Raw genomic sequence first — 26,126 nt, 5'->3', positions numbered from 1 at the left:
TTTAGGCTGTGTTGCTCAACAAGTTGGCTGGCCTGTGGCACACAAAGTCCTAAATTCTGCTTACAGAGTGTAGAAAACTGATCATTAGCATTTAAATGGAAATGAGACAGGCAGACCGGCTGGCTGACCAGGCCTGTGTTGAATGCATTATATGCCTACTCGGTAAATTTGACCCAATGTTGTCACTCTTGCATAACAAGATAAAGATGTTTTAGATTTCAAAGCAACATTATCGATAGATTTTTTTTAAAGACCTACAAACCATTCCTTGTCATGACAACATCAAGTCAGTCATGCTTTACCGATGTCCGACACAAGCGTCAGGCTGTCAAATACCGAGCAGCTACGGTACAAAAGCTGGCAGGGAGACTGCTGTCAAAGGAAACATTTACAGTCTGTTACAGGCAATAACTATATGCTATAGAGGATCATTGATAATATTCACTCTCCAAAACATTGATATACATAATGAAAACTTAAAAAACAAAGATTAATAGCATTTACTATAACTTTACATAAAAGCTAATCATGAATGCATGTGAGTAACTTTATTTAGCATTAATGCTAAAGACAAGGATCAAGGAGAGAAAGAAAAGAGAGGTGAAGAAAGGGAGGCACTATCTGGTGCTAGGACAACGCTCTCGTCCACTTGAAGCAACCGCCCTAAAAAGACTGAAGGTCCACGGTCGATTATAACTTTGTCCTTTCTATTGAGCTACAAGAGGAGTCTTCACAAGTCAGCTTATCGAACGGAGCAACTCTGCTGATCCATAAAAATAAAAATGACAACCACACACAGTACAGTTGTCCTCCCAATTAGATCAAATCTGGTGCGACTCATTGGTTAAAAGAATAGTGTAACCTTTTGGGAAATTCACCTTTTTTGCCAGAAATGTGGATTTATTGTGTGAAAATTGATTAACTCAAGCAACAAAATCACCTACTAGCACTTCTAAAGCTCACTAATTTGCGTTTTACTCCATGATACTTGCAGCTCTTTATGCAAGATTTAGTCACCCATTAAACGAGTCCTATTTAGTTCGCTTCAGACGTGCTATTTTCCCTTTTTGTTAACGGCCACAGCCAAGCTTTCTGTTTCCTACCTTTTTGCCAAGCTAGGCTAAAAAAATCTGCTGGCTTCAGGATCATAAGTGCGCTTTTTGTCTTCTCATCTGAGTCTCAGCAGGAAAAGTATTTTCCCAAAGTGTCAAACTATTCATTTAAAATCCCACTAAAATAAAATAAAATAAAATAACTATCTTTGCACACAAATGCACAGTAAGTGAAACGATTACAAAAAGCAAAAGAACGCTTTGGTTAAAATAACAGAGTAAATGGTACGAGACATTAACTCAATAAAGTGCCATGCAACAAAACTGTCAGTGGTCCTGTCACAATAAAATACAGTGCAGCTTCAACAGCAACATTAAACATTTTCCTTCAGGGTTATACCTGCAAGGGGTTATGTAGAAAAAACAATATAAATAATAATAAAGGAAGGACGAAGCACATATCAATAACAAGGCGAGGACACGTATTATCTCTCCTGAACGGGCCGTCCTAATCTAGCAAACGATCTCGTGTTTTCATAGAACCAGATCTTAAAAAAAGACACAGAAACAACAGCTTGGATCCCCCCTCATGCTACTTCAAGGTTAAAATGATGAGCAACAGCAATGATGAATCTCTGCTATCTGAAACCTCTTCAGTGAAACAAATACTCTATGCTGCAGAGCACCAAGCCAATGTACATTATTATGTACATTATATGTATGGAGGATGGATATGGAGCTATCATCGCTGCACTTAACACACCTACACAGAGAAAACATCCAATAAGATGTTTTTACCCCTCCCCTCACTTGATGCCGTTAATGGTTGATGTTCAATGTCTGTTTCACAGCTGAGACTTATGTCTTTGCTGGAAACTGGCAGCCTCACAGATGACACATCTACAGGAAACATGAAAACTAATCTGAACTAGTCCCAGCGCCCAGCAGAGGTAAGTTATGTAACGGGTTTTGGGTGGTTAGATTTTCTTAGGAATTCTTCTAAAGGTCGGAAGGGAGCACACCATGCAGGGTTAGTGTGGTGGTGACGGCAAAAAATGCTTTTGTCGGCTTTGTGGATGAGCGAGTGAGTGACAGGGGCGGTCATCACATAGAGGGATATTTAAATGGTTCTATGTGTAAGTTTGCTATATGGTCTATGCTCGATTAAGCAGGATGTTGAGCTGAGCTTTTAGATTGTATTGTTTTGTTCGCTGTTTTTCGCCAGGCCCCTTCAACTCTCACATCCGCTGAGCCGATGGGTACGACTGGACCGACTTTCTTCTGGAGAGCTTTGACCTGACAGAAGGAGAGTAAGAATATGTTAGGCAGGAAAGATAAATAAAGGGGAAAATACCATCTAATAAGCAATTATAATAATAGGTTTCATTTTTAGGGGATAAGTGACCATTTCCTGAAAAAAACAGAATAATTAAAATGTCAAAACTTTGTGTGGGTGTTTGGAGGTGGACAAAATATAAACTCTGGGTCTCTTTTCACTCATAGTAAACTATTTGTATGCTTCACAGATTCTCCACCACTCACCTGATGGTGCCTGCTAACAGAGGGTTAAAAGCATACAGCCAGTCATGCATCTCTTTGTCATTGGCTGCCTGCAGCAGAATCCCACGATGCTCGGTGCACACAGCAAACGTGTTGGGAGTCTGAAGACAGGAAATACTCCGGGATTACTAAACCTCATTCAGATTTATCGGTTAAATGGTCATATGTCTTTTCTGCAGTGAGTTTCACGACTGAAGTGAAGCATACCCGCAGTAACGTCTGTTTGTCTTCACTGTATTCCACCTTTGCAGATGACAGGTTGATGATGGCTCTCTCGACGCTGTCCCTCTCGCTGCGGTACAGGTACACATAGGGCCGGCGCACCACCACGAAACGCCTCACCCAGCCGCTGGTGTGAGGCTCCAGGAAGTGCAAATAGCCCTTCTTTGACACAATAGGGCTGCGCATGTTGAAAGAAATACAAAATGAATAACTGGCCTACGATTTGAATACTAAGGAAAATAATCCAGAGGATCTCCTAACATGTGATTGCAGCTGGTGGTGCATTAAACGTATCAAGTGTGATCTGACCTGACACGAATCTCCTGTATGTCGGGAACAAAGGTGCATCCTCTGAGGACTTTCTTTCTGTCCACGGGGCTGTACGGATCTAGGTCCGGTGTGGATGCTCCAGAACTGGGATCAGTGTGTCTAGACAACGCAAACATGTTCACACTGCATCAAAAAGGGAGCAACGGTCAAGACACAAAAGAAAACATTTCAAGCCCCTTTTCTTAGTTCTGATTTAAAACACATTTGCAATGTGTAACAAAACAACAAGGTGTATCTCTGTAAGCAGGTTACTTCCTATGAAAATCTACAGGGCAGCTTTCGTGCACTTTTCTGACAGTTGAGAATGAATTACAAAGCTGAACTTCAAAAAATTTCCCCTCCCTGAAAAAAACTTAACCTAAAGAGCAGTCGAACAGGTGTACCTAGCAAAGTGGCCAGTGTGTGTACGTACCTTCTTCTGAATTCTAATTATTACAGTGCAGTAATTATTTTGCATAGTTGTGCTAAATGTTGTGACTGTTGAAAAAACAGAAAAAAAGTCTTCTGTGGTGTTTTCATCACCTGCCATTCGTAATCTAAGAGCCTACACTGAAAAAACTGAGGACATAAATGTTTCTAAAAAAACAAATTCTGCACATTATAGAAAATACAACAGCATTTTGCTTTTACTGATATTACCTGGCCCCACATGAGACTTACTGCTCACTGAACAAAGCACCAAAAAGCGAGTAAGATGTATTCAAAATGACATTTTTTCCTCACCTGATGTCATAATGTCCCTCCACCAGTGAGGGGCAGGTCGAGGACGGGGTGAGCGTGCTCAGTGTAGAAGAGGATGACTCCCTCATCAGAGACGCAGACATCTCAGAAAGCTAAAACGCACACATGTGCAAGCACGCACACACAGAAACCAGAGCAACAGCAAGGACACGCAAGACAAGAAGAGAGACAAACAAAGACAAAACAATCCAGCAAACAATTAAGCACAAACGACACAGACATGCATTCAGAGAACAGCTTGATCAGTTTGTCATCTTCTAGCAATGTACTACAGAAGCAGCACTGTGGTACAAATCCTCGGTATGTCTAAGAGCCCCTCGCTGATGTTAAAGAGGACATGCAGGAGAGTTATTAAGTAAGTGGAAGCCTCACAGTGTCTAAGAAGAAGGGACAGTGAGGGGTGAGGAAAGTAGGAGGGGATGCATGGTGTAAAAGAGTAATCAGTAGACCTGAGTCAGTACTGAAAGAAATGGTTGTCATATTAGGCATGTTTTATCCAGCAACTATCTCTGAGTAATGTTTAAGCCAGGTTAAACATTACATCTGGTTATAGAGACAGAGGAGAGGTGAAAAGTATGAAATTCTTTGCAACAAGGAAGCGTGAAGTGTTTAAAAAACATGAAAGAATGAGAACAGATGTAGCAGAGGGAGTGACTGGAAAGAAGGACTGCGGGGCTTAAATATTTAGTGAAGGCTGTAAACATTAGGTTCAGAAGGACTAAAGGACTGGGTTATAGAGGGCCTAGGCTGGGGCTCACCTTGCTCTCACTGGCACTGCTGCTCACCTGGCTGTACTCCCTGTTGAAGGTGTGCATCAGCAGACGCAGACACTGGAAAGTGAAAAATATAAAAAACAATTTAAAAGCATGAAGCTGAATGAAGCTGTGTGTAAAAATAGAAAGAAAATAAATCTCTAATAAACCGAGGTGTAAAATAGAGATGAGGGGAGCAGCAGTCACCTTAGCAGCCAGCTCCCTCTGCCTCTGGTTGGGGCTGTCGGGGGCGGGGCTGCTGCTGGGGCTGTGGCTGAGGACGGGACTCTTTGCAAAGTCGATGATGTCGCCATTTTTGTAGAGTGCATCCTGTCCCGCATGCAGAGTCGCCTCCAGCTTCTCCCTCAGCAGCAAATAGTGCCTGGTCTTTTCCACCTTTAGAAGAATGTAAGGGAATTTCACTTGAAAGACAAAGTCCAACAGGAGTTTATTTAGCACATGTCAAGTAGGCAGTCGTTTCACTAATCTTCGGGAATAGTTCTCCAGGCTTCTTGAAGGATATTCAAAGCTCTTCTTTGGATGTTGGCTGGCTCTTGCTCTATTGTCAAGATGATCCCCTTCAATAACATTGAGGTCTGGGATCTATCCTGTGCTGAATGATGAAACTGTTGCCAATCAGATGGTATTGCATGGTGGATGAAAATCTGATGGTGCTTCTCTGAGTTCATAATTCCATCAGTTTTAACAAGATCTCCAACACCACTGGATGAGATTCAGCACCAAACAATGACAGAGCCTCCACTGTGTTTTACAGATGGCTGTAGACACTCAGTGTTGTCCCTCTCTCCTGATCTCCTGCACACATTTTGACGACAACTTGAACCACAAATGTCTAATCTGGATTCATCGCTCTACGAGATCTGTTACCAGATTTCCCTTCATTAAGAATGGTTTTGCTGGTTTTTTTCATATTTCATAAGGGCATGACTTTCTGACTTTCACTGTTCATTTGCTGTAGATAGTTTTTATGCCTGACATTTCTTTTTTTTCTGGCCTCCACATGTCCAGTTTCCTCAAAATGTTTTACGGGCACACTGCACACAACCCCAAGTTTTACTGTGGCCCCCTGGAATTAATCTTATTGGTGCAAAATACAACTTCATACCTGTGAAACCATGTTATCTTTGGGATTTTTCTTGCTATCAACTAAAGAGATGGGAACAAATGAAGTGCTTCTGTTACTGGCTGCTAGTAACAAAATGCCTAAAGACACAAATATTATAATTATTTCTTTCCTAAGTTGTCTAATATATGTAAACACCGGTTTATCACTTGGGTTAGTTGCTTTTTATGCTTGAATGATTCATAGTTCCGGGTTAAGAGTCTTAAAAAACGAAACAAAAAAAACCCACTCCAGTCACAATGATGAGGTACCAGGACTGGACTGATAAAGAGTGCAAAAGCATCCAATGTCCAAAGAAAAACCTAAGATATAAGAGACTATTATGATGTAAGCACTGTAAAAATAAACTATAATATAATTCCAATAATTCCACTGACCTCCTGCAGTAAGCTAAGTTTCTCCAGCTCCCACTGGTGGTCGAGGATGAGGCTGTCACTGCGGGGCCTCCATCCAGCCAGGTTCTCCTCGCCTCTCACGTAAGCCACCGAGGTGTCCAGCACGCGCCTGCGACGACGCTGCATGCCTGACGAAGGGGAACAGAAGCATTTAGAACGACAAAGGACAAACAAACGTTTTTGCCATTTTCATTTATTATTGATTTATATTTTATTCTGCACCTGGACTTCCGTTGTCAGCCACGTGGCAGAGAGTGATTTCATAGACTCCAGTGACACGGTTACTGAGGAGAGAAAGCAGAGCAGGTTGTCGTAAACTTAAATCTTAAACTCTGAAGCATGCATCAACCTAGAACTTTGATCTGAAATGGTGCCAAACCAGTGAAACTACATGATAAATGTGTAATCACAGCCTCCCAACTTTCTAAATAGAAAGTTTTCATTAAGTCACAGAAAATATCCTTTCTTTTTTTTTTAAAGCTGTACAGTGGGCTGGATTGGAGTCTTGGTCAGACCATTTTTGGCCCCCCCATCCTTATGTTTGACAGCCCTAGTTAAAATCCTTAATCCAGTACCTCTCAGAGGGCCGGAGGCAGCCGGTGCTGAAGAGGTTTCTGATGGAGCGGGATGCCGGCAGCTTTGTGTCACGGGAGTAAAACACCATGCAGAAGTCTTTGGTGATAACTGTCGGCTGAGTACAGTTCTCCATCTAGCCCAAATATAGAAAACATTAATAAAGTAAAGTAAAAAAAAAATTACAATTTTGCAGAACAATGCACGAACACTCTCCCACCTCTAGATAAGTAGAGAGGGTGATGTAGATCTTCTCCCCATAGGGTGTGACTCTGTTCAGAAGCAGAGAGTTGTGCATGGAGCTGTCCCATGCGGCCTCGAATCGGTAGAAAGTTCTACAGAGAGGAAAAACAGCATCTAGCCTTTCATTGCATGAAAAGCTTAAGGAACAAATGGACATTGTTGCATGTTGTTTTTAAGAAACAAAGATGGAAAAACATGGTACCTGTGATCAACTCCCAGAGAGACACTGCGATTAACAAAGAGAAATAAGGTGAGTTATGAACCTTTCTCTCCAGCTTTCAACAGTTTCAACTCAGCAAACAAAGAGAAAAATGCTTTGAAGGAAGACTGGAAAAACAAATTCCTACTTGTCATCATGTTTTGGCCAGACGTATCCAGAGGTCAGGATGTTGAGGGAAAGGATGTTGGGGTCTATGATGGTCTCATCAGCCTCGGGCGTGTTTCGAATACGACCTGCGGGCAAACAAGTGACAATTAGACTGGTCATTTTTTTGATTTTTGAGCTCTTCCTGCAAAAATCTGACAAACGTGGCCACGTATATCGTACTCACCAATAACGAGCTCCTTCACTTCTTTCCACTCAATATCATTTCCTGTTTCGTGAGCAATTGTGACTCTGATCCTCCTCTGAATGCCCTGTGGAGTCGCAAGAAGATGAGGAGCGGATTTAGTTTCTCAGTGGTTAAAATGAAGAACTTAGCAGTGTGACAGCAGAGGTAAACATGGTCAGACCTGATGTAAAAGGAACGTCCCATGGCAGGGCATCCCACCTCTGTGGTCAACAACAGCCGGGATATAACTGGAGGCAGAGGGATAATCCATTTTTAGACACGTATTATAACATTATAACAAGTGAGATGCATGTGTATGCTTTCCCTTTTGCATATTTAAGCAGCAACAGGAACAGACAGGACTCACTCTCCGTTAGCTTCCAGCTCGCAGATCTCAAAGAAGACCATGAGATCGTATTTGGCGTGACAGGGTCCCGCAGTGGAGCGAGTCAGAGTGTTGAGCTTGGTGGCAGGCACTGGATGAATGAAGAGGATGCAGATTCATTCATTTGTTGCTAAGAATATTAAATCAAGCACACACGGTAATCATCGATAGATGATTGAATTAAATAATTATTTCATTAAAATGGAAACAGGCAGAATCAGAGGAGCCTGCAGAGCACTCATTCATTCATTCATTTATTAATTTCCCCTTTTTTTGATCATTAGATTAATGTATAGAAGTTAGATTGTGGTGGCTGAAATGTCATTGCTAACCTGGTTTGGATAACGGCATTACCCGAGGGAACTGCCTCCTGGAAGGTCTCAGTGGGCTGAAAAAACCCCAACATGAAACTGTGAGAAAAACTTTTTTTCCATCAAATTATCTCAAGTCACCCGGTCAGATTTCTTCCTGACCTGATTAAATCTTTGCAGAGTGGAGGGAACGGCTGTTTCTGATAGTGTCCAAACACCTCAAAGACGATGGGCTGAGTCTTGATGTACTCCGTGAAGGACTTGGTCACCTCCACTGTGATCTATCGGAGGCAGAGAGAAAAATACTCGAATGAACCCTTGAGAAAGCTGTTTGTAGAAATGGACTGCTAACATAATATGTCAAATAACAAGAGGAAGTGAACAGTAGGTAATCAGTTGTCTTTGTTAATATAAGCGTTTAATGCTGCTTACATTTTGGACATGGTAGAAGCCCAGTGGCGGCCCTCTGCCGGTATTTTTCAGCGGCTCAGTGGAGAAAGCTTCGTCATGACGGTGGATGAAGCTGAAAACAGTGAAGTCATTTCATCAGCTGACCTGCCTTTTTGTTTTTCCTACACATTATATCACCCAAAGCATCTGGCTAACAACAGCACAGATTATTTCACTGTCAGCTTCTCAAATGACAAAGACTTTAATCCGTAAATTAGAAAATACATTAAGTTTGATTAGAGTTTAACCATTAATTCATGTGACCTGTAAGGTAAAATTTGTAAAATCTTTGTATCTAATTGCATAAAGACAAAAGAGAGAACTAGGAGAGGCATTCAGCGAGAACTGTTAAATGAAATTCACATCAGGTAGACGATGTTACTCCAGGAACTTTGCTTTAACTTACTTGAACTGGCAGAAGATGTCGGCGTACTCTGCAGAGATGCTCGAGGCCTGTAAGACGGTAACTCTGAAGGTGAAAGTGCTGCCGATCTTGAGGTGGGACAGCGCTTTCTCTGGAGACAGGTCCAGAGGAAGATCCAGACCCAGACCTAAACTCTTTACTGGGCTTAGAGGAGCATCCAGTGTGGCTGCGTGGCACAGAAGAAGCTGAGACTCAGAAACGCATTGACATTTTGACATTAGATGTGTCAGCTAGGAAATATATTTCCGTTCATGAGGTATTTCTAGTAAGACCACCATGTCCCTGTCGTCGCCCTCCCCTCACCTTCACAGGTGTTGTTGTTAACTTCATCTGCAGAGATTCCAGTCTCAGCATTTTGTCCTTCTCCCTCCACAATTCGCAGCTCTTCCTGTGAGGTGTTGGAGTGCGACAGACTTGCGGGACACGACTCAGTCTGAAACTAAACAGAACATAAAATCATCAGCTTTTGCCTCTTTTTACAAGCAGAACACTAGAATTTCTTTTTTCAGGCTCCAAATTTCCACTTTAATCTGACAAGAAGGACTCAGCTGCACAACACCAGCCCAGACGTACCTTCTCAAACTGTTTGTCTTCAAAGGAGATCTTGGCGGTGCCTGACTGCCTCACGCCAGAGCCGTAATCAGGCGCCTCCTCATCAGCTAAATAGAGACACAAAAGCACAAACAGTATAGTTAACAAGCATTTCCAGAAACACAAAACAACACAAGAGGACGTGTGCAGCATCTGACAGCTAATTTTTATTTGTACCTGAGATGGCCTGCACTGCCACTCTAAGGAAGCCTTTCACCTCTCCTTTCTCGCTTACAATGGCCACACGATGTACCAGAGGGACCGGATACAGCAGGTTACTCAGATACACAAAAGCCCTGAGGAGGAGGGAAAGTGATGATGGGTTTGTGGGCGTCCTCACTGTGCAGTAAAAGAACTTAAATCTGTGAATGTTACTGACCTGCCGACCAGACGGAACCAGGGGAAGCGGTCGTAGAAGGGGTCGCCTCCTGTCAGGGCGTGGTCACAGTCCTCCACGGCGCTGCTGGGCAGCTCCGCAGCACGATCATACATTTCTCTCATCAGGTCCAGCCTCTGTCTACAAGGGCCAGGAGAAAACAACAGGTCAGTATCTGCTGATATGCAGACATGTGTATCAACTGTCAGCTACTTTGACCAGTGCTTTGAATTAAAAGAACTGCACTGTTTTCTACAGGGATGACCATTAAATTGTGACCGTGAAACGAGCTTCAAGCCAGACTCTCAAAACCTCTGAGTACCTCAGTTTTTCCAGAGTCCAGTAATGTGTGGCTCCGTTCTTTTGATCTTGCACTTCGACGGCCACTATCGTCCGAGGGAACGGTCGCCTCTCTCTCTCTTTAGCCTCACTGGGAGGCAGCAGGTCAGGGGGCAGCGGAGAATAGAGAGTGTCTGTCAAGAGGACAAACTGGAACTGCACCTGTGAAGAAAACACGAGATTGCATCATAATTTAGACTAGAACAGCAGCTCACAGTTATTTGAGTAATCCAAAACGAAAATGAGAAAATTGAACAGCTGAGAAATTGTAGTATTTGTTCTAAATACTTTAACTGCACATATGACATCTGTCAAAGACCTAAATCCTTCATGTGCCTTTTTTATTAGTTAAAAATAAATAACTAATAATAACAACATGCAAAGTAATGTCAATGTCAATGAGTACAAGACACATATTTAAAGTCAGGGAAATAATGAAAAATTCGAGTTTTTCAGACCTCATAGAGCAACGACCTGCATTTTGTTTGTTTACAACAAAATTAACACAATGTGCAATGAAACATAGCACAAAAAATATCATTGCACTGCCAAAGCATATATCTTACAACAATCTAACCTTCTTCTTCAGCTCCACACTGATTGCATTGGCCTCTTTGAGGAAGATGGCGTTGCCCCAGAGCAGATCCCTGAGGGACGTGAACTGATAGAAACGCCACTTTCTGAAAGCCCACAGCGCCAGCTCGGTCTCGCGCTTCGTCCACGGCACTGGAGGGTACACGAGAACTTGATGTGAATAAAATGAAAGTCTGATGCCAAAACTAAAAGAAAAAAAATTAAAGTGATAGTATCACCTTCCTCTTCAGGCTCCTCCTCTTCCTCAGGTGACTCCAGGTACCGAGAGTCCACCTGTTTCCGAAGGGCCTCCAGTTTACTCTCATAGTCCTGGAAGAAAACATGCAGTACAGATCAAGAGGAGGTGCGGATTTACATAACACCTAGAACTGATTAGTACTTTTTATGATCGATGGCGATCATGCGAGCACCCACCAGCCGCTGTTGTTCCAGCAGGTTGCTGGCTTCCTCTCGTTCTTTGCGGTACTGATCCTCAAGCTCCTGAAGCCTGCAACGTTTCATTTTCATCAACACCAAAGAACTTTCCCAAGACATATATTCATACCATTAAAACAAGTCATGCGACCACACCCACCTCTGCTCCATCTCCTGCTTCATGTCGATGCCTTGTTTCTCCAGCAGCTCTCGCTGAGCAAAGGCCCAGTCGACGGGCTCCACGGGTGTCTCGGCGCACGGCGTCCTCTCCCGCTCCAGACGAGCCTGCTCGGGGTCGTTGAAGCGGAACACGTGGCTCTTGCCCATGATGATGCGATTTCCTTAAAGATGCAGCAGGAAGCATGAATGTTGAAACATTTGACTCAAGCATTAAAAATTACACCGCTGCTTAAATAGACACATATTTCAGGACTTGCCAAATTTATTAGAAAATCAAAGACAATCTAATACTTACCAGACCTCAGGACAATAGGTGAGGTCACTCTCTTGCCATTGACATAAGTCTCTGCTCCCTCACACGGCTCGAGAATGACGCATCCTGTTGCAGAAAAGCGTTAAATGTACGTGTGACTGGAAAGACGGATCTTTTTAGCAGATTTGTCTACAGGGAGAGACTTTACCTTCTCCCTGAGGGCCAGTGGTGCTGCTGAAGGTGCAGTGTTCATCCTTGATAAAATGGCCACTAAGAACAATGTCTTGGCGAGTTTTGGCATTTTCACGGCCAACCCTGAAGGAAGATTAAAAACATATATCGAAATTACTAAAAACTGCACAGTATCCGGATGGATTTCATGTCAAATTGAACTTATAGAACTCTTTACTTGGTTATGCCGTCTTTGATGTAATAGAGCAGACACTCGGACATCAGTGGGTCCTCGTTGAGGTTCACCAGATGAGGCGTCTGAAAGAGAAATATGTTTCAGTGTTTGTGTGAGTTTGGTCTGATCGTTCAAGAGGTTGAGAAGTTGTTTGGCAAGTGCGTGGCACAGACTGAGGACCTGTACCTTTTTGGGGGAGAAGACGCCGACTGTGCCTCCATCTTCTCTCATGGCAACGCCCATCTCAGCCAACAGTGCCTCTCTACAGAGTTAATCAGAGTTGGAGTCAATCCATGAACTCAGATGGAAATTTACAATAATGCTATTTCTTTTTATTTCATTAAACTGACAGTCTATCCATGCAATGCATAATGTTTTGTGTTCCTTATACAAACTGTATAAAATCTCACACTTTTCATGTGCTTCTTTGTTTTTTGTAATCGATGAGTTCCATGATTTGCAAAACTTTGGGTAAAAGCACATCATGTCATGTCTGTAGTCCTCTGTAAAACAATCTGAATTATGCTTGATAATGCTATACAAACACATTTGACTTGTATAAGCACCTCCTTCAGGAACGATGTCAATACAGCCTTAATGTTGGAACTATTTTTCAGTTGTGAGGAAGGACGTTTGGATCACTTGCCAGTGAGAGAAATTCATCCTCAGAGGGATATGAACGGGAAATTTCACTAAAAGCTTTCAGAGATCTCAATCTCATGGTGTAATAATTAGTTTTGCTTTTGTCATATGGCCAAAAACATTGTGAACTTCTATTGAAAATTCCACAATGTATAATAAAAAAGAAATTTAGGCAATTTGATTTGGTAGATATTTACACGAGATGCATTCCCGACACAACAATCTGTGCTGCCTCCTGGCATCAAAACAGAGATTTTTTGCTCATTAGGAAAATGTGTAATTTGCCACACTCATACGCACTGCCGTAACATGTCCTTGAAATAAGTCCAATCAAAAATGGACAATTGATTTTTTACTTGTAGGTGCACTGCCTTGAAAAGCCAGGCAGATACGCAAATGTTAAATTTAATGATAATTTCAGGTGGTTTTGCATTCGTGGATATCAAACAGCATAAAGAGCTTGGACAAACCTCTCCATACGGATGGCCTCAGTACGGCGCAGCTTCTCTTCCCATGTCTCATTGAGCTCTGCGATGATTTTCTCGGTTTCCTGTTGGTGATGGAGAAACAGCCTGCTCTCAAAATGGAAGTATTACCTCTGCTCATTCTCGTATTCATCAAGGAGTCTTCCCACCAAATGCCTAAGCCCCTCTCCTCCCTTCATTCCCACTCACACAACCCAGATCCACTTTTGCTCCGGTGAACTTTTTCTATCTATGCATCGTCATCCCCTATTTTTTCCTACCTTGAGCCTTTCAATGGCTTCCTCACTGGCCGGGCTAAAGATGCGATCGTGGAGGTTGCTGATGGAGCCGGCTCGACTGGATAGGGCTGAGAGCGAGGGTGAGGGGCTCATTCCCGTCATGGCATGGGTCACTGTGGAGAGATCACCCCTTTGATTGACAGCCTGGCGATTATTCACAAAGTTCTTGTAATCGCACAGGTCTGCCAGAAAGAGAGGCGTTGCATGGAAGAAAGCAAGGAAGGAAGGAAGGAAGGAAGGTAGGAGCAGACGCAAGGTATTCAAGGAAAGACATCAAGGATTGAGAGGACCACGCAGGGATACGGATTTAAAAGGAAAAAAAATAAAATAAGGGAACAACAGGGAGGGTAACAAAAAAAGAAGAGAAAGCTCAAATAATGGATCAAAGAAGCAGACGTATTTGCTTTCCAAAGCCATCGCAGACGGAGAAAAAAAGAGAGCAACTCAAACAATGTCAGAGACTGAATGCTAAATACCAGAGGGATTTTCTTTTCTGACACTGAACTGCACACAAACACACACAACAAGCTCGCAAGCAAGCATGGTTAGGACAAAGTGTACTCAAAAAAATAATAGATACATCACTACAATGCATGAGGACCAAATATAGAGTGTTGATTTTTATTTTCGTGAAAGAAGAACTGATGTTTTTAAGCTGTTTAGCACAGCGTTTGTAGCAAAGATCCCGGCGGTGCAGGCCTCTAAGCACCTGACTCAGAGCATCGAATGCAGCAGCTCCACACACAGAGGACCAGACTGCAAAACACAATCTAAAATGGCATCCTCTCAGTCAGTCCTTTCTTCCATGGTCACTAATCTTGTTAAATAACAGCAAGATTCAAGACAACCCTGAATCTGACAGTTTCCGCTGTTCTCCTATTGGCATCTCTTAAACAAAGTATCACTGTGGGGTCACATACTTTTGTGGCTAAAAGTATTTCGAGGTTTGGGGAGTAAAAGAAACATGTAACACCATGGAAAAAAGAAAGGAGGCCATTTTTTTCTCTTAGCCAATGGATTACAGCTTTAACAAGATTTAACTACAAAGATAATTTTAGTTGTTCTGTAAAGTTCGTTTTATTTTTTTAATCAATTGTGCATCGTCTGACTCCATGTACACTCTCTCAGGATTGTTAGTTTGGTCTCTGGTGTGGTGGAGGAGGAAAGTCGGCTCGGGATTCATTTCTTTTTAGCTGCAAAGCGCAGGCTTGCTACAGTTATACACACATTTCAAACCAGTGATGACAGGACCAGTGCAGCGATACGCTGATAGGACAGAGGAGAGAAGAGACTGTGTGAGAGTGGCGCTCACATCCCAAGTTAATCCTCTGTCTTCAATGTACTGAGAGAAAAAACATAACCTGCACAAAAGCTTTTAACTACCAGCTTCCTGTGCACGTGTGTGCCACGTGTGCGTGAGCTGCTGTGACACTCACTCTCGATGATGTCGCCCAGGCCCTGTGCGTACAACAGGTCTTTGAGACGAGCCACCTCCTCTTTCAGCTCGCGCACCAGCCGGTTGTTGGGGTCCTCGTTGATCACGGCGTTACAGCGGATCTGTTTGGCACGATCGGCGTACCTAAAAGGTGGTCGATAAGTTATCATTCCTCAGCCTCTCTGTACCGAATAACAGTGAGCAGATAATATGAAATATAAGTGAGGATGGTGTCTCACAGCTGGTTGAACAGAAAAATACGTTTGTGAAGTGTCCATTAATGGTTTTACCCGACAGAGCTACATGAACTCCACTTTTCTGCAGATGTATGCAGAGTTTAAAATCTAATCTAATCAGCACTTCTATTTATTTGCTTGACCCTGCAGTATGACAGTGTGACTTTAGCTTTAAAATGCATTTATAGTGAAAAATGTCAAATTTAATGATCCCAAAAACAGAGCTTTAATATATTTTCCTTACCGAAGGGTACTTAGGGTTTCATCATAGTTAATATCAGCAGGGCTAAGGGCAGCCACCATGGCTGTGCGAGAGTTTCCTCCTAAAACAGATACACAAATATATTTCATTAACTAACACAGAAAATCTTTTTCTTATGCTGAAACCTCTTTTTTTCTGGTTGCATTTGCATACCTAAGTTCTCCCTCAGCAGCCATGTGAGCACCGAGTCTCTGTAGGGAATGAAACTCTCCACCTTCTTCTTTTTCTTGTTCTATCAACAAAGGAATCACAATAATATTTGAAGTTTACCCTAAAAAAAGATGCTCCATATACCCTGCGTGCCGCTGTATACTAACCTTGTTTGGTGCAGAGTCCTAAAAAGAGAAGAAGAAACACCAGCATTTGTAATTGAAACACACAAAATAGGATTTTAAAGTAAGATTTTTAGCAAAGTGTAAAAGTTCATACCAGTTCAGCCAGAGCAGAAATCACTTTTCCCAGAGTGGTCAAGGATTTGTTGATATTTGCTCCTTCCTGCAAACACACACACAAAATATAGAAATCAGCCATTTCATGTATTTTTCCATCTAATCATGAGTACATTTTAGATATATTACTTCAAATTAGCACTAAAACCACCAAAGGAGTCTTTTTTACTCATTTGGCATTTTAAAAGTCATGTAACTCAAAAGAAGATGAAATTGATTGGGGCGTTCAATCATTTATACCTTGAACCAATGGCGGAGTAAATTTGACCCCCAAATGAAATCAATGTAAAATGCTGCACTAAACAATGACAACAGGCCTGGGTGTATAGTGACACATATTGTTTATACTATTTTTTTTATATAAATGCTGCTATAACATGAGCTAGCTAGATAAGGTTGAGAGATGAGTATATAGAAGACTCCAATTGAAGTTGGCAAATTGTTGCAGGATGGAGAGGCTCAGGATGGGACATCTGAGTCGGGGAAGAATGAAGCTGAAGCCATTACGGACAAATGGAGAACGGGGCTCAAAGAACCACAGCTAATCTGAGTAGAGAGTTCAGAGTAAGCAACGTGGCCGTGTCCAAAATCAGCACCCGCTGCTATGTATTATTAATTCTACGTTTATGAAAATGGATCAGTTTGTTGAAAGATGTAATTAGGTACCAATCAGTGCATATTTATGAGTTCAACTTTAAATTATGTTTCTTATTTTGTTGTAGAAAACTGTGGAGTCTGTTTTAAAATATAGGCAATGAGCTTTTCAATCAGTTTTTTACTTTGCTTCTTTATCCTTGTGTATTTATTCATTTTTTACTTTTCCATGATCATTTTCTTCCACAATGTTTACATTTGTGGTGCATTACTTATTGTGTTTTTCTTGGTGTGCCCTTTGTTTTAGAAGATTATAAAATACATTTTAACCTTACAATCTGTAATGAAATACTCAAAATCATTTGTAAAACCATTAAACCCCCTGAAAGGGAATATTAAATACTTATTTTGTCAAATTTTACAAATATTTAGAGAAATTAGATGAAAATGAACAACTTCTTCAAGAAAAGACTTGCTTGCCATTGCATAGCACTGAAACAGCAACATCATCTCACCTTCAGCCTTGTTCCTTTAGCTCCAGTTGAGTCTGCTCTCTCGCTGCCAGCCAAGTCAACCAAACTGATCTTGCTGACCTAAGAAGACAATAATTTTTTTTTTTTCAAAATAATTCACCCTCTCTGAAAAGGACTAAATATCCACCGCAGCAAACACAATCCACCCGGAGCTGAAAAGGAGAGCTGGCAGTAAAGTGTGGTTTACCAGTCAATACAGAAACACGTTCAACAGATAGCAGCACCGCATACGCGGCCTCCTAACAGGCCATAAAACGTCATAAAATCATTTCTGCCTCAACTCTCCTTATTGATTTGTTTGTAGTCAGAAGAATGGAAAAATAAAATCTTCGTTTGTGGGTGATTTGCACCGGACCTTCTCTGACGTGTTGTCCGTCTCCATGTCGTGTTTCTTCTGAGTGAAGATAATGTTGAAGACGGCGTGGGAGCGGCTGCTTGTCTCGTTCATGTTGGTAGCAGCCACAGTCCTGAAAAAAACAAAAATACATGCTCATGGGTTTTTAAAAATAACAATTATCAAATCTAAACAACTGATCTTAAATTTTTTACCTGGCCTTGTTTCCAGAATCCATCAGGTCCTGGATGTCATTGTAGGAGGTGACGGCTAGCTTTGATAGATCTTCAACATAAGGTCCCATCAGCGGGTGCTCTCTGACACGCAGGTTTCCTTTGTTTTTGGGATTCAGCAGGTCACGCACACGCTCACAGTAGATCTCCATGTAACTCACCTGCAGGGAGAAGAGAAGGCAGTCATAAAAGATGTTTAATGACTAATTAATTCGTTATAATAAGTGACTTGCTGCTACAGGAACAATATAAGATTAAAAATGAATGAATTAGCTTCTGACTATCTGATAAAACAACACAATTCCAATATAACCTGCTTCTGTTTCACATGTTTCAGCCAAACTACCTGAAAAAAATTTCTTTAAATGCAAACAGGAAAGCCTGCCAAAAGGCATATCAGAGTTTAGCATGACTCACCTCCACTGAGTAGGACATGCTGTTGTCATTATTGCTGTCATTGATCTTGGTGAAAAGGTCCTCGCACAGCTAGAAAACAAAATGCCACTGTCACTTTACAACTTAAGGACTTCAAACTTCTGTGTTGGAGTCAAATCGGCACAAAATTGTCTTTCATTAAACTGTATTTAAAACTGCTTCCTGCTTTACCAGAGGAATGATTCCCTGCTGGTCTTTTTCCTGTCGGCCCATCATGGTGTAGCTTTTGCCTGCACCCGTCTGCCCGTATGCAAATATACACACATTGTAGCCTTCAAAGGCGTGGAGCAGCATCTCCTCTCCGATGTCTCTGTACACCTGCATCTGGGAGGCATAGTTGACGTCCTCAGGCTGCAGACATGGAGATAGCGGAGTGATAACGAAGAGGGGGGGGGGGGTTGAAAATTAGCATTTTTTAATAGCATGAATATTCATTATTCTAACACACATTAAATATCAAACAGTGTGCTGCAGGCAAAAAAAAAAAGAAAAGAAAAGTTAGAGGGAATAGTCACTGGGGACTTGTTTAAGAGCAGAGCCTTCTATATTCTAATGCAGATGTATTTCCTTTGATGAAAGCTGTAAGACTCACCGTGGTGTGTGACCAGTAGGAAAAGTCAAAGTTGAAGCTCTTGTTTTCTTTCGGCTGTTTTGGATTCAAGATTGCTAAAAAGATCAAAACAGATCAGTTAGAAGCATCGAAAGCTGAATGTTCTTCATTCTGTCTTCCTTATCTGGCTTTTTTAGTTTACATACAGTAAGCCAGAAGGAAACTGTGAAACATTTCATATCTGCTATGAATCTATATCAGTATTTTATCACACAGTCTTTGTGACCGGTTAATTTTGTCGCGTACCCACACTCTGTATGCATGCTGTGTTTAAATGCTCGTGGGTTTGCTTTGATTTTCTTCTTTTATTTATTTTTATGATTGTTTCCACCCAGAGCAGTGTGTCCAATAATGATCCATCTAATGTTTGTGTGTGTGTGTGTGTGTGTGTGTGTGTGTGTGTGTGTGTGTGTGTGTGTGTGTGTGTGTGTGTGTGTGTGTGTGTGTGTGTGTGTGTTTTTCCCCCACAGTTAGTTCAACTCCTGCCTTATCATTTGTATTATTTACTGGTCTTTTTTTATGTATATTTCACGGATAATTACAATCCAGTTCTTATTATAAACAAAGGTTTTGTTTAAAACCTTCATTTTACATTAACATGCATACTCACTGGCCATTTTATTAGAAACACGTGTTTAGCTGTTCATTAATGCAAATATCTAATCACTCAGTCACATGGCAGCAACTCAATTATGTCTGTAGACAAGATGACCTGCTGCAGTTCAAATTGAGTATCAAAATTGGGAAGAAAGGTTATTTAGGTGACTTTGAATGTGGCATTGTTGTTGGTAGACAGGCTGGTGCGAGTATTTCAGAAACTGCTGATCTCCAGGGATTTTCCCGCACAATCGTCCCCAAGTTTACAAAGAATGGCCCAGAACATAGAAAATATTCAGTGAATGGCAAGGGTCAAAGAGGGAAATGGCCAGACTGCTTCGAGCTGATAGGAAGGCAACAGTAACTCAAATAAAAGCTTGTAACAACCAAGGTATGCAGAAGAGTATTTCTGAATGGAAGGTTAGATGGGGAACCTTGAAGCAGATGGGCTGCAAAAGCAGAAGACTGCACTGGTTTCCATTTCTGTCAGCTTAACAGAAAACTGAGTGCACCAAAATGGGACAATTGTTACCATTGAAGGTTGGAAAAATGTTTCCTGGTCTGATGAGTCTCGATATCCGCATTCTGATGGTAGGGTCAGAATTTGACATAAACAACATGAAAGCATGGATACACCTGACTCAGGTTGCTGGAGATATAAAGTTGTGGGGGATATTTCCTTGGCCCGTGTCAACAGGCACCAAAATTCCTGAGAAATGTTTCCAGCAGTTTGCTGAATATATGCCACAGGCCATTAAGGCAGTTCTGACAACAACTTGGTACTAGTAAAGTGTCCAGTAAGCATATTTTTTTCTATCACTTTGAATTATATTTACCAAAAAACACAAAAAATGAGAACATTCTGGATCAGATAGGATTTACAGTTCTGCTCAATAACAGCTTTTGCAATTATACACCACAGCTCTCTTTTCTGAGGAGGAGCAGCTGCTCTTCTGGCCGCAAATTAAATAAACCGTATCACCCCTTGTGGACGAGTTCAATAAAGCAGCAGCGTCAGTGAAGCAGTCCTGTTAAGAGGAGCGAAGGCTCTTAGCACTCGATACATGTGAAGTTACCGAGCTGAAGTAATGCAAGCCTGAATCTTCTGGCTTTTAATGAGGTCATTAAAAACAGGCACAGCAGTCTGACATGCGCCTGCTCTCTCCTGCACCCTTACATCAGCTGACCTCGGGTCTGGACTCGACCAGAACAACGGGCCCTTGTTGGTCCATGCAGCTCGTATGATGAGAGAAGAGAGCCGCGGCTGTCGCTACATCCTACACACACTGACGGGTTTCAGGCCTGACTGAAGCTTTTGTTTCCGTCTCGAGCTGCCAAAATGCTGCATGCCTCCCTGCCCGCTGTTATACCGCCGCAGGACAATGCGGCCCGCGAGACGAGGTGAAACACTAAAAATGCTTCAAAGTGGGTCACAGAAATGAGACCAAAACAGCATCAGAGGATCACTTTAAACACAACTCAGACTTTCAGTGAAGCACCTCAGACGCAACCTCGTAATCACTGAATCGAATTGCTGTAATTATTCACATAAACACGTGTCATATGCTCTGTCTGTTTTAAAAATAGAGCGCTATATAATCAGTTTACTGTAAAATTAAGAAGCTAAGAACAGCCTTATCCTACTGGCCAATTAAAAATGAATATTCAATATTCTTCTTGTTATTAATTATGCCTACATTTACATAAAGCCTGTTATTCTGAAGCACAAACAGAACAAAAATGCTCCATAAACACCTCATACAAACTAGTCAGAAATGCTGAATGCTTCTTTTAATCTCTTACATTAAGGGATTTTTGTTTTAGAGATTGCAGCATTTTTCCAAGTATTCTGTTTGTATTTTGTCCTGAAAAAGTACACAACTTGACTTAAAGTTGGTGGTTATATAGTATAGAGCTTTCAGTCGACTGATCTTTTAGACAAAACACATGTAAATATTCTGCAATTAATAATAATTTGTCTTTTTTTCCACAAAAAAGGCCACTTACCTTTCTTAAAACACACACTTATTGTTCCACAATGAAAAGCTAAGTTGGCGTTCTTCTTTAAAGATTAAATGCACATCACAGTGCTTCTCTGGTGCTTTTCAGTCTAAGTGAACCACAGGTTTAAGTTTCCACCTCATGCTGCATTTCTACACCTACACCTGAGGGCTTTGATTTTTTTTTTTTTTAAAGAGAACTATAAAGTTAATTAATCAAAATGTCAATGACGAAATGAATAATTAAGTAATAGAGGTAAACTTCAATTAAAGCAGTGCCACTGGGTTAACATATTCAGTGTTAGATCCTCAGTAAAGTGGGTCTTTAATGCTTTTACCTATTTTTTTGGTCATACATATTCTCTTACATGGCTGGATGCTCGTGTGGATACAGTTTCAAATAAAGAGCACCAGAGCTGAGAGTTTTTTTTACTCTTGGTTCTGTATGATGTCATTGAAAGGGGATAGTCTGGATTTGGTCATCACAGGCTGTGAGCAAAGATACTTTATCCACTTGCTGTTCCAACCTTTTATTTGCGAGGGGCAGCCAATCAGAAGAAAGCTGGGTTAAAAGGGAGGGTGGACTTAACCCTCCGAGATCTACATTATCATTGGTGATGAGTCAAGCGTGCACCCAACCCTAATTCTGTATTTTGGAGAAAAGAAAAATGACTCTTCTGGAACAAATGTGAATAGTTTTGGATGGCTGTCAGTTAGAAGAACTGTTTTGGGTTTGTTTGGTTTTTTTTACTTGATTGCCAAGACTGGGGAGAACACACACAGACAAACAAATTATATATTCATAGAGTTAGGGTTATGATGGCTCAGACCTAACAGGCTGGTTTTAAGGCAAATGAGCTAAAATGTGTAGTTTCAGAAAGCAGATAAACTGACACCTAGTGTAAGATAAATAAGGATTATTTTTAACCTTGAAATGTGTAAATCGACTTTATAAGTTTGCACAATAACTACATTTTAAGCACCTCTCTCAGTTAAAAGGCATAATTAAACTCTCAAACATTAAAGTCAGTCTGACTAAATCTTCACTGAGAAGTCTCGGCGCTACCAGCTGAACTCTCGTATACTCACTCGTGGTGTTCCCAGACATCTGAATGATGCACTTGCTCTCCTTCCCGATCTCTCTGGAGTTGAAGGGTCGGACCCTCACCGCTACCTTCACGGAAGCCCCCGCCATGTTGCAGATCTACGTGTGAGTGAGCAGAAGAGCTGGAGATCCCCGTGGCCAGTGCGCACCTGGCACCTGCACAGGTAGACAATGACAGAGGAGTCATTAGCAGTGACAGCACATGTGACACCATAAATCATTAAGACTCCATATTATAGAATTTAATCCAGGAATTAAACATTATCTTTTAATATTTCTGACTTGTTTTTTTGTCATTTTGTTTTTTTAATAATGGTGATGCAGCTTTCTTAGCCACAAACAGCTGAGACATACACATGACACCATTTTCCATTTTTAGGCCCTGAATCACAGTCAGTTTGTCTTCAGGCAGAAACACCCAGTTCCTACTGACTAAATGGCTGGACCAACATTTGGCAGGATGATCATCAGCGTCTCTGCAATTCTACAGTAAAATGGCTGCTTATTCCCTGCCAGCAACACCGCCATGGATGAAGGCCTGACTGCTTCAAATCAATGAAAATAATGCACAACCCTGAAATATGAGGCGCTTCTCACTGCGCCTTCCAAAATAAGCTCGATATTCCTTTTTTTTCCTTCCTAACCCCTACAATTTTTTTTCTTAGTTAATGAGCTAATTTACAATAATTCATAAACGTAGCATTGCTTCCAGACAGCACACCGCACATCCACCGTCACATCCAAGCCCCCGTCGATCAACAAGGGGGGAAATCTTGCTTAACATCCAAACAATAAGCCATTATTGATACGTTATAAATTTGAGGATGAGAAGAATTTTAACCGATGACATTTCCTGGATATTTCCTAAGCCATGTAAATAATGTCTCCTCCATCTTGCTGTGCCTGCCGCACCTCGACGACAGGCCGCGTAAACATACACAGCTCAGACACCAATTCATCCCAGACTGCGTCAGAAAGGAGGTCAGCACACATTATTACAGCTTACATGACAGTCCCAGCCTTTATCAACGCCTTTGCTCGTCCAATTCACTCAGTAAGATGGCAGATTTGTGTTTTTTGACTGTTTTTTTAAACACAGAATCATACCCCAAACACCCTGACGCAGCGTCTCTTAAGCGCACAAAAGCCTCGAAATGACCAACACGCAAAAATACCCTGTCCTCACCGAGGCGTGACACCCATTATTGCCCTGAAAAAACACGCCGTGTCTTACCTCAGCAACTCAGACTCGACAGCCGCAAATGGTGGATCCCCCTTCCCATTCAAAACAGCGGCAGGATCCTCTGGTGCCTCCTCCGATTCTCCTCTGCAGCTCGTATTTTGGTCCTTCGCTCTATCCTTTGGTTAGCCTACAGCATCATTTCCCCTCACGCACCCATACATGGATAATCCGCCGTGCCTCAGCTTCAGCAGCGGTGCGTCAGTTAGAAAAGAGTGGGAGACTTGGAGTGGTGTGGAGGGAGGAGCGGGGTGCCGCACGGATAAACAGGAGGATGGGTGCGGGATGCTCCGACGGCCGGCCGTCAGTCTGTCCGTCAGGCAGTCTGAAAGCAGGGAAAATGGCGGTGCAGCTGTGCCAGGGATGCTGGGAGGCGGTGATGACATCAGCTTCAGCATCATCAGTGGCGGGCGGCCACGAGGCAAAGCGATGCAGCACAGGAGGAGAGGAGAGGAGATGGAGAGGAGAGAGCTCAGAGACGCAAATATGACTGACAAAGCGTGAGTCTGGAGGTTTGGAGAGACACAAATCAGACACGAAGCTCGACTCAAGCACAAAATTTACATGAAAGTTGAGCAGAAATTGTACAACGAAACAAACAGACGAATGTAAAGGAAGTCTCTATTCACCAAAGCATCTGACAGTGGTAATTTGGTAGATTTGACAGATGGAGTGATTAATGGGAGGATTGGATGACTTTCTGTTATGTTCTTTGTTCTCAGGCTGGTAAGAAGGTACCAGGTCAAAAGGGTGGAGTTATATAGACTCCTGGGTGTGTCCATATTTTTTTGTTCACCACTATTTCATTTTGGTTGCTGTGATTATTTTGAATATATTTTGTGCACATTATTATGAGTTGAATTTCATTGAATAAATCATTTTTGTGTTATTTTTTGTGTGTATTTTTTTGGCAGCGTGTCAGACAAAGTCAACAAAACCCAACCTCGAACTCTCAGCGACATTTTGTTTGTTTTCCTGTAGTCGCTACATTAGGTGTTAGTTTCTCGCGTTTATGCTTATTAGTTATCTTTTGGGTCATTTCCAGTTTTGTTTTATTTTATTAGATAGCTGTCTCTTGTGCCTTGCTTACAATTCTTTTAGTTTCTACTCCACAATAATACCATCTCTTCTCTGCTCAATCAGACTACAATGGTAAATGAGGTGTGCAGAAAAATCACTGCAAATTTAGGATTTATAAAAACCAGGAAGTCAGAAAACAAGCAGGTAACATCACTGCAGAACCATCACGCCCTGGTCACCACCTGTTCCAACTCCTCCTCCATTGTCCGCACTTGTGCTGGTTCCCTCAGCACTTCCCTAATCACGCTCTGTGTATAAATAGTCCTGTCTTCCCTTGTCTCAGTGTCTTGTGCCTCTCTCTGTGATTGAGTCACTCTGTGATCTCCTGTGTTTGTCTGTTTATTGCTTTGTTTTTTCTGTGTTCTCTATTTTGTGCTGTGTTTACGGCCTCATATATGATTTTTTTGTTTTTGTTGTTAAGTTTGCCTCCAGCGTCCTTCATTTGGACCATAACTTTTGCACTCCAGTTTGGGACAAAATGCTAATTTACACAGCAGCTAAAAGTGGCAGAAACCGCATGTCAGTGTCTGTCAGTATTGTTCCACTACAATGTTAGAAAATCATGGGTCTAATTGTCTGTTTTGGATATGCTGCACTTTGTCCTGCAGGAGTTTACTGGAGGATAGCAAACTAGACACGTGGGTGTGTGTTTGCACGTCTGGGCACGCAAATCACATATTTGCCTGTAACTGATTGGCTCCACTGAATAGCGTTGTCAGCCGGGGTTCTTTCTTTCCATTTCCACATACACTGTCACTCATCCATACTGACATGCTGACAAATAATTTCTTATAGTTAGTTAGTTGTGTTTTTATAACTAAATTATCTCCTGTTTCTTGCCACAGTATTCATGCCAGGATGTCAGAAATGCCTTTAAGGCAAAGCTTCAGCTCCAGTGGCTCTGAAATGGTCACGATGGTGCAGAGACGTCTCACAGTTTATGTAACTTTCTGAAAGAGGTTTGATATTTGTGCCTCAATAATCTTTACATACCTATAATTTGTCAGCTGAACATGTGACTGGACTTTATTTGGAACAATCTGAGTCTGTTTCAAGAGACTGTCTGTCAGTGCTGGTCATTTATCAGATGAATCATTGTCCATTGAGTGAAACTTTAATTCTATTTTCTTGTTTGTACATCATCTTGTTTACCTATGAGGTTCCATTTGGGCCAGAATCACAAACATGCTCACACATGTGCTGTCTGTTGACTGTGTGACAAAATGTTTGTGTTCTCATGAAAGTTGTCCTCTCCTCTTGCAGTTGACATCTGACCTACTGGTGGCCACATG

General features: G+C 41.8%; 1 protein-coding gene across 1 annotated transcript; it reads right to left on the bottom strand.

Annotated features, from left to right (window-relative positions):
• Positions 1 to 24,300, bottom strand: kif1ab (kinesin family member 1Ab). Its single transcript, XM_085388637.1, has 48 exons — positions 23,749 to 24,300; positions 22,499 to 22,670; positions 18,795 to 18,868; positions 18,374 to 18,553; positions 18,185 to 18,253; positions 17,750 to 17,928; positions 17,556 to 17,667; positions 17,183 to 17,260; positions 16,054 to 16,119; positions 15,942 to 15,959; positions 15,778 to 15,856; positions 15,607 to 15,685; positions 15,128 to 15,270; positions 13,674 to 13,804; positions 13,399 to 13,478; positions 12,473 to 12,548; positions 12,290 to 12,369; positions 12,089 to 12,195; positions 11,923 to 12,006; positions 11,608 to 11,788; positions 11,448 to 11,520; positions 11,252 to 11,342; positions 11,017 to 11,165; positions 10,423 to 10,601; positions 10,104 to 10,241; positions 9,902 to 10,020; positions 9,707 to 9,792; positions 9,437 to 9,572; positions 9,116 to 9,299; positions 8,692 to 8,782; positions 8,422 to 8,540; positions 8,281 to 8,336; positions 7,931 to 8,039; positions 7,745 to 7,811; positions 7,564 to 7,648; positions 7,360 to 7,465; positions 7,215 to 7,238; positions 6,990 to 7,104; positions 6,772 to 6,905; positions 6,419 to 6,480; positions 6,179 to 6,324; positions 4,865 to 5,053; positions 4,664 to 4,735; positions 3,888 to 3,997; positions 3,144 to 3,263; positions 2,820 to 3,012; positions 2,595 to 2,713; positions 1 to 2,348 (listed from the first exon to the last, which is right to left on the bottom strand). The coding sequence occupies exons 2-48, from the start codon at positions 22,602 to 22,604 to the stop codon at positions 2,291 to 2,293; spliced, it is 5,052 nt and encodes a 1,683-aa protein (XP_085244763.1). The 5' UTR covers positions 22,605 to 22,670; positions 23,749 to 24,300; the 3' UTR covers positions 1 to 2,290.
• Positions 24,301 to 26,126: the final 1,826 nt, after the last annotated feature.

Source organism: Rhamphochromis longiceps, linkage group LG18 (assembly GCF_057381845.1).
Source record: "Rhamphochromis longiceps isolate RC_006_pf linkage group LG18, R_longiceps_female_GT1.1, whole genome shotgun sequence".
NCBI classification, from domain to species: Eukaryota; Metazoa; Chordata; class Actinopteri; order Cichliformes; family Cichlidae; genus Rhamphochromis; species Rhamphochromis longiceps.
This window is presented reverse-complemented; position numbering and strand designations above follow the sequence as displayed.

Coding starts and splice junctions, on each gene's coding strand:
- kif1ab (XM_085388637.1), bottom strand. CDS start 22,604: ATGGCGGGGGCTTCCGTGAAGGTAGCGGTGAGGGTCCGACCCTTCAAC. Junction 10,602..11,016: donor GTGTGGAGCTGAAGAAGAAG/GTTAGATTGTTG, acceptor TTTTCTTCACAG/GTGCAGTTCCAGTTTGTCCT. Junction 9,300..9,436: donor TAACAACAACACCTGTGAAG/GTGAGGGGAGGG, acceptor TGTGCCACGCAG/CCACACTGGATGCTCCTCTA.